The following is a 14,429-nucleotide window of genomic DNA, read 5'->3' as shown; positions in this document are numbered from 1 at the left end:
GTTGACTATGTCATTGAAATAAATGGAGTTCTAATGCAATAAATGGTGAAAGAAATGGATCATAAGCAAGAACAACCCAAAAATTTAATGACGAAAAATGCATAGAATTGCGAGCATCCTCAGAATTAACATGTCGACATTGAAAAAAATTCATTATAGCACTGTTTCGAATTGTCCTGAAAAGTGACAAGAAAAAATTTATATACTGAAATCAAATAACAAAGAATATGCCAAGAAAGTGAAAATCCAGATTCTAGTACATATTCCAATGAAAGAAGACAAAGATCATCTTTAGTTTGGATAGACATACTGTGAAGTTCGAAATTTTTCTCTGCATCCTAAGCTCATGCTCTGCAATTAACTAGAGAATGGAGAACCAATGAATTGAAGGAGAAGAAAGAAGAGAACTAGAGCTAATTGGAATTAAAGACCCAAAAACGATCAGCCTATTGAGTCAGATTTTTTGAAATGGATTTTTAGAATAAATGGGTCATATATTTTGAAATGGATAAAGAAAATCCATATCACATTTGCCATGTCAGCCGAATGTTAAAAAAGGCAATTTTAAACCTTAAAAAAATGTTGAGGGCATTTTTAAATCAAAAGGTGGATGGAGAACATTTTTGAACCATTTGGGATACGTTAAGGATATTTTTAACCCTTTTCCCTTTTTGATATTACCATTAGCTTAAGTAATGCAAACAAATGATGGTTAGGTGAGAAAATCTTTTTTAGCTCTTTGAATGAAATAGACATGTGATAGAAAAACTGACGAAGTTTGTGAAGTATTGGAAATGACATTTTTTTATTCAGAGATAAAATCTTGATAAAATTACCCTTACCTAAAATACGCAAGAAAAAATATATTATGATTTGAAACTTTTTCATATAAAATATTATGATCATATTATAAGATATGCAACTTGAGTTCTACATCAGTAAATCAAAAGGCTTATATGAAGTTTATATAGCCTTGATTTTATCACTTTAATAACTAGTTTTTGCGATGTGATTCTCCCTACATTGTATAATGATAATAGAGTTATTTATCCCTTTTATTCACACTGTGCTATAGAGGTGCATAAGCGCCTGACTTGAAAAATGCTATATAGGGAAAAGCTATCTATTTGTGGTAGAATGAAAGCTACCTAGTGTGAAACATATTGATAGAACTCTCATTAGGACTTTATCAAATGCTTTTTATAGGTAAGTAAATACCATATAGGTAAGTCTATTTTTCTTTTCTTATAATGTTCCATCAATTTCATTACATGTTCTATGGCTTCTGTATTCGTATATCTTGACATGAATTCAAATTGGTTCAAAAATAACAAAACTCTCCTTCGCCACTCTCGATCTTCAATACTCTCATAATATGACTTAGCAGCTTGATATCCTATATAATCTAACAAAAATTATTAGATAAAGAGAGTCTTGTTTCAACAATAAAAATTATCTCTCCATAATTTACAAATTACGAATTTGAATTGTAAAATGACATACTAATATTTATAGTTAATTACATCTTTTAAGGTAACTCTTTTCTGAACTCTACATAAACACGAGATGTTTCATCCAATCGAGCTACTCATTTTTAACCTTATTAAGGTGCTAGATATATAATTACTCTTCTTTATCTTCCTTTTCATGTGATTCGATAGTACGTCAGCTAACCGACAAAATTGCCGGTCATAAATTTATGTTCACACGTTGTTTCTTCTGTTATCACTTTGGACATGCATATTTACCGAGTACGAAACCAAAAGGGCAATAAATTTTTTCGAAAATTTCAAAAGGGCAACTCAATTAATTATGAAACCAAAAGGGTAACAATTTTTAACACCGTTTAAATTAGGTTTTCTAAAACGAGGCTCAAATTTCAATGAGCCTTACAAGGCTCAAATTCCAATGAGCATTGAGGGGTTTTTTTAAAAAATATTCTCGTTTTATTTTCTTGTTTGTTAAAAGTCTAATAATAATAATAATAATAATACATAGTTGTTGATATGATACATAAAGATAGTTTAGACCTTATTGCTAGCCATTACTTTGTGGCTTTTCAAACGAACTAAATCCAATAGTTTAGACCTTATTTACTACTTAGTTGATTTTTTTTTTCTTCAACTTTTTTTATGTGAAATTATAATTTGGTTTATTCACTTGCAAAATGATAAAATTCAGTCTACTTTAGTCATACTTTATTTTGGTGGAAATGCCCTATTGATGAATATGTTGAAAACATGAGAAAAATTATACTTCATATCAAGGTAAAAAAAAACAATATACTCTTTAAATAATTTATAGTAAACATGAACCATGCATATATGTTGGAGTTCGAAAACTTGCGTGATTTATTTTTATAGTGTTGAATTAAATCAACACTGTACAAGTTTCACGCGGTATATGTTTCAAAGAAAATAAAAAATAAAATACTTCAATTAGTAGTCAAAAACTATTAGATAAAGTGATAAAAAAATAGTATTTTATATGTATAGTTTTTAATTATTTTTTTAAAAATTTTGTTTGTTTGTTATTTTAATATAGTATTTTTTTTTACTATTTTTTTATCACTTTATCTAATAGTTTTTGACTACTAATTGAAGTATTTTAGTTTTTATTTTCGTTGAAACATATACCGCGTGAAACTTGTACAATGTTGATTTAATTCAACAAAAAAAAATCCCGCAAATTTTCGAACTCCAACATATATGCATGGTTCATGTTTACTATAAATTATTTAAAGAGTATATTATTTTTTTTTACCTTGATATGAAGTATAATTTTTCTCATGTTTTCAACATATTCATCAATAGGGCATTTCCACCAAAATAAAGTACGACTAAAGAAGACTGAATTTTATCATTCTGCAAGTGAATAAACCAAATTATAATTTCACATAAAAAAAGTTGAAGAAAAAAAAATATCAACTAAGTAGTAAATAAGATCTAAACTATTGGATTTAGTTCGTTTGAAAAGCCACAAAGTAATGGCTAGCAATAAGGTCTAAACTATCTTTATGCATCATATCAACAACTATGTATTATTATTATTATTACTTTTAACAAACAAGAAAATAAAATGAGAATATTTTTATTTAAAAAATAAAAAAAAATAAAAACCTGCAAGGCTCATTGACGGCTGAGCCTTGTAAGGCTCATTGAAATTTGAGCCTCCTTTTAGAAAACCTAATTTAAACGGTGTTAAAAATTGTTACCCTTTTGGTTTCATAATTAATTGAATTGCCCTTTTGGAATTTTCGAAAAAAATTGTTGCCCTTTTGATTTTGGACTCCATATTTACCTACTCCAATATAAAACAACTTTTTGTTCCTTAATCTTTTGTGTATTTATATATTTATACAAAAACAAAAAAATGACAATTCTATTAACAAATGAAACGCAAAAAAACATACTTTATTATGGTATATCTCTATTCATTGTGATAAATATCTGAAGCTGCGTACCAAGCTAGCAAAAATGATTGGACTAAACGTACGTAACCTATCTTCATCACTATCATAAAAAAATGAAATTAATGACGGACAAAATTTTATAGCTAAACAACAAAAATCTCATGCTAATCTCATTTATCAATCAAGTAACGATAGATCATAAGAAAATTTAATCAAACTAGCTAGAAACAATTTTTAACTATCAATTATTTATCTGAGAATTACGGACAAATTCTATAGCTAATTTTGTATTTTCTAGTAGTTTAGTAGAATGTGATTTTGATTTGATTTCGTGTAGATTAATTTCTGAGCAAGACGCCAAAAGCATTGATTTCTTGCACGTAAGTATATAACTGACTGACAAAGATATCTAACGTTAGATTTTAAGAAAACGACACTCTTGTCCTAACACAATAAAAATGGTTAATATTTACGAGTGTCGTATAATGTATACTCTATGCTCTCTTTTTCTTTATTTATGTAATTAGTACAGAAAAAAATAGTCACATGCAAAGAATTACCATCACAAGCATATTAATTAAGCACCACCTATGTACTATGATATTAATAATTACTCCCTCCGTTTACTTTAATTATGTGTTCTTGTTTTAAGTGACACCAAGTTTAAGAAGGTGAAAAATATTTTTGAATCTCGTAAATTTAAATAAGTTGTGATAAATTTCAAACTATAGACTCATCAAATATAAAATAATAGTAACATTATTTTTTGAAAACCATAGTAAAGAAATTAGTAATATGGGAAGGAGAATCAAACCTTTATCAATAATACAAAAGTATATATAATCAATTAATTGAACTATTAAAAAATTTCGATGATATTAATTATAGTCATCAAGTTAATGAGATAAAGGTGGAACATTTCAAGTTTAAATTTTATACATTTTCAACCTAACAAGTCTAAATTTAATTCTGAATATCCCACTTTAGCCCATAAACTTAGATGTTACTATTTGGTTCCAACTTCTAAATAGACTAACTAATTACTCCATAGATTGTTCTTTCCAAAACAAATTTGAGAGAAACGAACATTCGAGAAAATTACGGAGTAGATGTCAGCAGGTGGACCACACCAAACATTACAAATAAATATAATAAAGAAGTGTGCATATCCAATAACACCATGCTAATCGTGGTACACTGGTGAGAGTGCTTTATCCTTAACCAGAGATCTCGGATCGAGCTTGAGTATTAAAAAAAATATGCGAGCACCGAATATCGGACGGAAAACAAAAAAAAAACCACTATAATCCAGAAAGGAAGCCTTTTTTTTTGGAACATAATTGACAACAATTAGTAATTTATTTTCTGACATTGTTACCAAGGAGAATGTTTTTGAGTAGGTCCCATACAAAAATTATGCAATGCACTCAACCCCTTTGTTTTATTTTATTACTACAACATTATTTTGTCCCTTTGTTTTATTTTATTACTACAACATTATTTTATCGAGATAAATAAAAATATAGTGACAAAGATAATTGAGTGACACAAAAAGTAAAGGTATACAGCTCAAACACATCATTCATAGAAACATATGCCATCATTTTATCTACTTAATGCTTCCATTAATGGGTTGCAAAAAAAATTCTATATGTCAAACTAGTTCATGTTTCTTTTAAAGTAAACTTATCTAAAAAGTGTGTTTGCATGTGATAAAAGTATGTTCTCATGTGTTACCTAGCTAATAGGTGGTTGCTATCCTTAGAAGTAGAATATCCTACTTTTAATGAAACATGAACAAAAGGTGATTGGAATAATGTGAGATACAAATTAAAGTAAAGTTTATAGAGTTGGAAAGAAGTGACAATCCTGAGTAATATGACCTGTCCACAAAATAAAAAGTAAAGCATGCTGGACCGTGGAAGAGTGGTTGGATGATAAGTTTTTGACAACATTACATAATCGTTTGGCACGCATGATAAGATTCTACGATCTCATAAGATAAAATACAAGATTATTTTGTTTCGTACTAACAATCTCATGAAAATAGCACTAAAATGATGGGATTTACTATTTCATATATACAGAGTAAGATAGTTAATCTCATGCAATATCTTTATCTATCGCTTCTAAGCACAAACATTTTAAAGAGATAATCGCATATACTTTTAGCATAGGGCAGATCTATAATGAAAATCACATAATCTCGTAAACTCAATACGTTTTGCAACATATATTTATATTTTGAAAATTTACTAAACATCTATAATTATTTAACTACTTTCAATTTTCACAGTACATTAGCTTGAATTTATCGCAATAACTCATAAATTTCAAAATCTTAAACTTTTACCTCCGCAATTCAATGTAATACTAGAGCTAACAATACATTCTGGGTTCAAATCTCATCGTCACCCAATAGAAGTTAAAAACATATTGGAGGTCTAATTTTTTTTTTTAATCTTATAGAACTAAGACAATGGTAACTGTATGCACTCAAAAAACTAAAAAGAAAGATCCAGCCTTTACAAACACAACGCACAATTCAAAGATATGCAAATGAAAGAGAATTAAAGTTTCATAGCACAAACAAATGAAGAGTTAAGAAAAAAGAAAAAACACATACATATATATATATAACCTATCTGTTAGTAGTAGTAAATACTAGTAGAAGTTCTGATAATACAGGAAATTAAACCAACTAAATATGTCACTCAGTGAAAATTACTTTTGAAAAAAAAAAAACACACCACCTTTTATAATTTCCAGAAAAAAAAATTACCAGGATGTGCCTCCTCCACCCAACATTCCATTCCAAAACCCATTAGATTGATCTGCTGCTTGCCCTCTATTTTCTTCAAACTGATCATCAACAGTTGAAACATTAATCTTCAAATCATCCATAGGGAAAAACAATTTTGCCTCTTGATGATCACTACTTCCTTGTAAACTTCCATACCCATTTTCAAATCCATCCAAAGAAAAATTGATACCATTACTATGCTTCAAATCAAGTAAATTGGAAAGCCCAGTAGTTGATGACGGGTACAAATTATTATTCGGCATGAATGTAGAAGCCGAATTAGCTGATGGGTGGATCAAAGGTAACGCCATGAAATCAGAAAAGGTACTGAAATTACCCGGAGTAGTAGTACTGGGTATTGGATTATAAGTTAAATTGAGGTCGTTAGGGTTTGCCAGATCTGTAAATAATTTTTTGGATGATGATAATGATAACGATGATGTGGTTGAAGACGATGATGAATTATTGTTGATATTGTTATGGTTAGATCTTTTGTTTTTTCTGGAACCGCCTCCTACTGGAACATTCCTTAAAGAGCCCCCTTCAGTCCAGTACCTTCTACACGTCTTGCAGAAATATCTGGGTTGAGTGAGACTATAATTGTTGTAATAACAGAATTTTGTGTTTGTTGAATTGCATCTTGGGCAATTTACCGCTTGCTCTTTCTGTGGCCTCGGTTTCCTTTGATCCAACTTTGATGAGGTTTCATCAACACCTTTCACTATTCCTATACCCTGCACATATGACAGGAAAACACCATAGATATATGTAAAAGTAAGTAAAAAACAAAAGAAATTGGCTTTTGAGGCTACTTTATTGGAAGATGGAGAAAAAAAAAGAAAAAGCTGATATGTGGAAGATCAACATCAAAAGTATGCATGACAATTGACAACTATAGAGTAAATTAAATTAAGCTAGAAAAATTGTAAAACCTTAGATTGAAATTAAAGAGTATGATGATAGAGTGGAATTAGAAAATGGTAAAGTTTAATTTTTACCTGTGGCCACTGAGAAGAAGTATCCATTTGAACAAAGGGCAGAAAAAGCGGAGACGAAAAAGTAAAGGCAAAAATGAGAAAGAAGAGTCTTCAGACAGATGATGAAAACAATCCACTGGTCCTAAAGCTACAAGAGAGAAAAAAAGCTACTTAAAGATGTCTCTTTGGCGGTTCCATATTATTGTTGAAAATTGAGTAATTTTACTCATATTTGAGAAATTATCTAATAATATTACTTATGTTTGATTTAGGATTATAATATTACCTAATTTTATATATTTTTCTCAAAATATATTTGGCACAAAAAAGATATCTCTCTTCTAATGGGATGTCATGTCACCTTATTTTTTTATTATTATTAATATTTTTTTAGACAAATCAGTTATTATATTCAGTTAAAAAATATTACATAGCGTCAAAATTTTCTATCCTAATTCTGACGAATTCGGAGGCAAATCCAAATAAGAATAATTGTCTATTATATATATATATATATATATATATATATATATATATATATATATATATATATATATATATATTAGAAATTTCAGTAAACATATATAAAAATTACAGTTAAAAAATAATTCTGTAAATTTTGAATTGTGGATCGCCCATGTGGATAGACCCGATTCGACTCGACTTGAATTTTTTTCTGAAAAAGAGATAAGTATCAATTTGAAAAAGGAGTTAACTGTTTTTTCCCTTTTAAAATAGGGGTTGAACGCTTTTTCAGAGGATAAGTGTGAAGAACACAAAACAGAAAAATAAAATAAAAGTGACATTTGGAGCAACCTTTGATTATCTTCTTCATTGATATTAACAAAACAAAAGTGACATTTAGTTTGTGGAAACATAGCTTTGATTCCTTGAGACTCAAAATTGAATTTGGAGCAACCTTTCACAAGACTTCATTATCATTTTGTTGTTGTTAACATGTACACATTCTCGTTCTATTACGAAATTCTTACAAATTCATATGACTTTCGAGATTTAAATTTCTTTACCGAAATTAAAAGAGAAATAATATATATATGTCATTGAAAATTAAAAGGAAAAGTTTTATAGAGGTGAGGAGAAAGACCATTGTAGCTCTCTCTCTATGAGCATAGATGGATACTTCGATTATGAATTCGATCAAACTTAATAATATTGATTCAAATTTCAATTTTATAATAAAAATTCATTAAATATATATAAATTATTAAATTTTTAAGTTTAATAATTTGAAAAAAATAAATAAATTATGATTTGGATATGTGATTGAAAATAAAGTGTCTATATGTGTTTTATGTCTTTGCGTCATAAAGATGAAGGTAGAAAATATATATAATTAATCTGATCTGCACGTAAACATGGATAATTTTAACAGTTATTAGAAAAAGAAGTTCCATATAGGCGAAGACAAAAATAAAATAATATATATATATATAATTTGTATTAGGTAGTTTGTTTTTATACACGTAGCATTTATAGCCGGATATTTATAAAGTCTCAATTAGGTTAATACAAAAATAATTACATATCTTAATCCAGATAATTTTAGCAATATATTTTTAAAAAAATTGGATTTGCCTCCGAATCACCCAGAACTAGGGTAGAAAATTTTGGTGTTATGTAATTATGATTTTTTACTGGATATAATATATGGGTTGTCTAAAAAATTATTAACAATAAAAAGGAATAATGTGACATGGAATCCCATTAGGAGAGAGATGTGCTTTTTTTTGTGTCAAAATATGTAAAGTTGTATGATATTGTAGTCCTAAAACAAACATAAGTGATATTACTAGATAATTTCTCAAACATGAGTGACTATCCAAAGAAATTACTCTTGAAAATTGGGGTGAACCGATAAATATTTTTTCAAATTAAATTTAAATTTAGATTCTTAGTAACGAAGCATATGATGAAATAGTTCGATGCTAGATTTCACAAGTTTATTATTATTATTGTTGAAGGAGAAAATGATTTTCCTCATGTGTAAATAAAAGTTATTTTACAATGGTTTTAATGGTTTATTTTGTATTATACTTGTTTGACGTCCTAGCTAGTACCTAGTCATTACTCCCACTAATTTATAATGAGCGATTTTCAAGGTTTTAACATATGCACATCAAAATGAAAATTTCATAAATATCATTTATGTTTCTCAAGTTTAATTAACTTAATTCAGGTTAGATATACATGTCTGAAATTAAGCGGTGTTGCGTTGGTAGAGTCGATCCAATTCCAAATTCAAATATTAGAAATTTTGGGTCATAATTTAAAGTTAATTTTGAAGCAGTTAAATTTCTGAGATTAGTATATTCTTTTTAGAAATCAAAAGGAAAAATTACTTAAATACAACACTATTTTATTATATTTTTTGAAAATTTTCTACCATTTGAAATAATTGCAAATTACCTACTCTCTTCTATTCTCGGATACATTACTTTACGTGATGTATCGGGACATTGAATGATGTTTTCAAAATCGAGACGCGAAGTATCGGGTTGTTGATCGATATAACTGAAATCAGGACGTGATTTATCGGTCGTTTTGAGATGTATCCGGATTCCATCAAATTTAAGATATTTTTGTAAGTTGAAAATGAGTAAGGATAGAATGTAATTAGTTCTTAACACTATGAGATTTGTATAAAATTCCTGCAAATTTATCATGATCTTGATCATTAAAGATTGAGCTGATACGGAGATTTCCAAATTCGAGCGTTAAAACTTCTTTTTAATAGCAGATATTTTCTCTCCAATATAGAACTTTACAAAGCAAATTTAAATTGATTCAATCTCAAAATAAATATAGACTCGTAGTAATTAAAAAACAACACCAACAACATGATAACATAGCGAATTATGACCGTAAATAACATATATAGTTGACTATAATATGTTCCTTTTAGCTCCATTTCAGAGTATGCGGCGCATCAAATATATAGTATGTCAAATTGTCAATATATGGTACCACCATTATAAATATTCAATGACTCTCTTCTATTCTCTTCTTTAATTAGTTAAAAAATTCGACACGGCTAACTTTAGAAATCAAAAGATAATTATATTTATTTTTGAAACGAAAAAACTTTTGTGTACATACTTTAAGACCTAATATTTAAAAATTGTAAATCATAAATTAAAAGTTGAAATGCTACTATAAAGTGAATATGAATTTGATGTTTATTTAAAATCTTTTTTTTTTTAAAAAAAAGCAACTTAATTGTAAAAAAATCTTTTATTTTAAAAAATTTTCTTATAGGTTACACAAATATATATAGGACCTGTTTAATCGTAGATATTGTTATAATATTTGAGAAAAAAATTGATAAATATTATTTGACTGTATAACTTATTATTATTTGGCAAACGATTCAAATTTCCAAATACTAGAAAATTATAGTATATAGGCCTCACTCCAAATATTTATATTTTACAAAACATCCAACAATTATAATTTTGGATTGAATTTCAGTCCTAGTCCATTATACAAATTTAATAGAGTAATATGTATATTTATATAATTTTTATCTGAGCTTGTTCTTCTGAAATCACTTTTAATTACTAGTAATAGTAGTTTTTTTGTATACAAATCGATGATATTTGTCTTTTGTACATTCTCCCTTTTTTTTTTAGATTCATATTAATTGTGGTCATTGTAATATTTTAACATGTCATTAAGAAAATGATAATATAAATTTATGAGTATTTTTTAATAGTTATTAGAACTTATGAATATAAATTATATTTCTCCTACAAAAGGAATATTTATTCTAAACACTATGGTCAAATACATGATAAACACTTTATTCAAAAATATTTTAAAATTTATTGTCAAACGCGAGCTAAGATTAATTTTTTGGATCACAAATAATTTTTTGTTAGTAAAAATAAAAATTTATATCTAAAATTAGACCGTGCCTTATAATCGAGATGAAATGAGAGTAGTTGTTTATGATGGAGACGAGTCACGAAATATGTACTTCTATTGTATTGGGAAGTACAATTGAAGTTGAACATTTTGTTGGTGTATGGACATGATATAAAAGTAGAATTTAACGTGCTTCGACAAATCTGGACTTATAATAAGTGGCGGAGTCGGAAATTTCAGAAAGAATGTCTAAATAGCATAATAAAAGCTCTTTTCAAAAAATAGAATCAGTGAAATTCGAACACACAAATACTTCCTCATTCCAAGGAGGTGAAATCACTGGGCTACAACCATTTGTTATGTTAAGAATGTCAATATATGTTATTTAATAATTTTGTGTATCATTTTACTGGGCTACACAAGCACTTCCGCTTGTTATCGTAAAATCACCATGTGGCTACGCCACTGCTTATAATATCATTCAAGAAAAATGTGACACATAAACTAAACCGAAGGATTAGTTTTAAAGATGTAGCCGTCAAAATCTTAGCAATTGCTAAACAAATGGTAAGCTATAAGTATTGGACTGTGTATTGACAACACCGCCAGTATCTTAGAAATTGTGCAGAATAAAGTCAGAAATTAAGCATAAGTCCAAAAAGAATACTACTGTTAACTGTAATTGAAACTGTGTAGAAGAAAGTAATCAGAAACTGTGTAGAAAAAAATTGGAAAATTGTCAAATCTTATTTTATTAAAATTATGTTAAGTAGTAAAGTAAAGACAAATATTAGTACATAACTATTTGCAACATTTGTACAAATAAGAAAGTATGAACACCGTTTAAAAGGTTTTCTCAATCGCAAATCCATGTTGTAAAATATACTTTATCTCATTCATTTATTATTGAGAAAATTTTAAATTTTTCTATGTGGTGGCATTATTGCTTTTTGGGAAAAGGATCTGAAATATATTCCAATTTTGATCAAAATTATTGTAACAATACCCAGCTTTGGAAAGACAGTTTACCCTTACACTATTTAACAATGTATTTTAAAGGTATATATGTGTCAATGTAGACATCATAAATATTGCATCATTATAAATAGTAATGTGTCCATGTGAGCACATATATACCTTTAAAATACACTATTAAAAAGTGTAGGGGTAAAAAGTCTTCCATAAAATTTGATATCATAACACAATTTCAGCCAAAATTAAATATTTTTCAGACCATTTTTCCTTATTTTTTCTCATCAATTCAATTAAAATATTTACGAAAACAAATCGTGAATGTTTTCCAATTGTAAATTTTAATGGAAAATAATAATATTTTAATAAGTGAAAATTGAATCATCATTGACGGTAGCACTCCTATTCTAGTTCCACTATATATTTATTTCTTTAGAGGAATAGTATAGTATATGGTTTGGTGAGTGGACAAGAAGAAGACAAATTAAACTCATATGAAGAGTTAGCTATGAAATGGGGGGTTACACTGCTTGCCATTTGGACAACAAATTAATTAAAGCAAAAGTTCCTTTAATTTGTCGACTTAATATACTACTTATAATTTGACAGCATATTGTCAAAATTTTACGTTTTTTACTTCCTTCTTTCCCACAAGTACCTCTTTTATTATCTTGGGAAAACTATCAACTATACTTTTAAAAGATATTCGATATACAATGTGAGCTTTAGTGCATTGAGCTATCTATTTTCTGTTGCGGTTGGTAAAAGAATCATAAGTTTTGCAAAAGAGAACAAATGGCGTAAGACAAAAACGCAGAGTGGAGACGTGATGGGCCGAAAACAGTTTTTCCTAAAACTATTCTCTTCTGAAAATCTGACTAGCAGACAGATAAGTCCATCACGCTGACTAAAATCTCTAATTATTTTAGAAAAATTTGAGAATAATTTAAAAGATAATAGCGGAAAGTAATTTTAAAAAATATTCTTTAATAATTTTATTTACTCATTTGACCTATCTTTTTATAACGGCTCTAGTTGTACAATTTAACTAAATTAAGCTTTGAACAATACTAACACCCACAAGCTAGCTAAAAAAAAAAAGAATTCCTCAAGAGTCCAAAAATCTCATTCCTTAATAAGAAATTATTCTCAAATACTTGATGCATCAAACTAATATAATATAACACATTATGAAACATGTAACAACCATCCAAACAAGATCTTTTGATTCTGTACAGAATTTATAACAAGAATATAAAATAGTAGAGAAATGATGTTAAATTATTCTTCCATATAAATCAGAAAAAAACAAACGAAATAAAACCAACAGAACCCATTTTATGTTGTTCGTACACATAATCAGAGATAACCGCCATAGACATAAACCAAAAACCTTTAATTCAAATTTTATATTTATTTAAAATTAAAATAATTATTAAATTTTTAATTTTGTTGTCATCAAATAAAGAACAAAGAAATGTGAGCACTGAGCGCGCAGCCAATGGAAGAAGGAAACGTGGAGAAGAATAATATTTAGATTAGAGAGAGCCAAAAATAAATTAAAGGTTACTCCCTCCGTCCCTTTTTAGTTGTCCATTTTAGAAATGACACACAGATTAAGGCAACAATGATTAGCACAGTGAAGTTACAATTTTACCCTTATGACAACTTTTCACTTCAAAATTACAACCACTTATTTGAATTCAAGTGAAATAAATTGGAGGGAAACTACATACACTTTTACAATTTTCAAGAAGTGTAAATAAGGGTATAATAGGAAAAAATTTGTTGTCCTTTCTTGATTTGTCAAAATGAACAACTAAATAGGGACGGAGGGAGTATGTCGCAGAAGAGGAATCCCGCAGGCGGTGCTGATTTGACGGTAGGCCGCCAATGACGATGTCGCTCCGAATCAATCCATCATCATTATACTTATGAGTTGTGGGGCGGCAACTCATGCTGCATCCCACGTCACTCGAACCTTCTTTGTCCCATGTTCTCACTTTCAACCTAGTGGGAAGAAAATTTGATGTCAATGAAAATCTAATTTAAAGACGTATAGTAATTAATTATTTATCTTTAATTACAGGTCTCAGATTGTCTGAAGGGTTTCATCCCTAATATGAGACTTTTTCACACAAAATTCAAATTTAATCGAACTTCAATGTTAATATCAAACACCAAATGAATAGTACTATTTATGTCGAGTGGAAAATTTAAAAAATACTAGGAGAGGAAGTGTGGCAATAGAGACACACTAGTTTGTATTGACTACGGCACAAAGTAATACTAAAATCTACTCCTCTGTCCCTGATTATTTGTCTATTTTTTCTTTTTTTTAGTTGTTTCTAATTACTTGTCCATTTTGACTAATCAAGAA

At 28.2% G+C, this 14,429-nt stretch overlaps 3 protein-coding genes across 3 annotated transcripts in view; 1 reads left to right on the top strand and 2 right to left on the bottom strand.

Moving 5' to 3' along the window:
- Positions 1–14,429, bottom strand: part of LOC125813770 (ubiquitin-60S ribosomal protein L40) — a 275,584-nt gene that overhangs the window by 174,245 nt on the left and 86,910 nt on the right. The gene's annotated exons all lie outside the window — the stretch shown is intronic.
- The window catches only part of LOC125813760 (thylakoid lumenal 17.4 kDa protein, chloroplastic), a 115,547-nt gene that overhangs the window by 15,272 nt on the left and 85,846 nt on the right, over positions 1–14,429 (top strand). The gene's annotated exons all lie outside the window — the stretch shown is intronic.
- Positions 5,967–7,339, bottom strand: LOC125813757 (dof zinc finger protein DOF4.6-like). Its single transcript, XM_049493228.1, has 2 exons — positions 7,214–7,339; positions 5,967–6,949 (listed from the first exon to the last, which is right to left on the bottom strand). Exons 1-2 carry the CDS (start codon positions 7,238–7,240, stop codon positions 6,191–6,193), a joined length of 786 nt encoding a protein of 261 aa, XP_049349185.1. The 5' UTR covers positions 7,241–7,339; the 3' UTR covers positions 5,967–6,190.

Source organism: Solanum verrucosum, unplaced genomic scaffold (assembly GCF_900185275.1).
Source record: "Solanum verrucosum unplaced genomic scaffold, falcon-dt-bn FXZP01000205.1, whole genome shotgun sequence".
NCBI lineage: Eukaryota > Viridiplantae > Streptophyta > Magnoliopsida > Solanales > Solanaceae > Solanum > Solanum verrucosum.
Note: the sequence above shows the minus strand (reverse complement) of the source record. Positions and strands in the feature narration are given on the sequence as shown.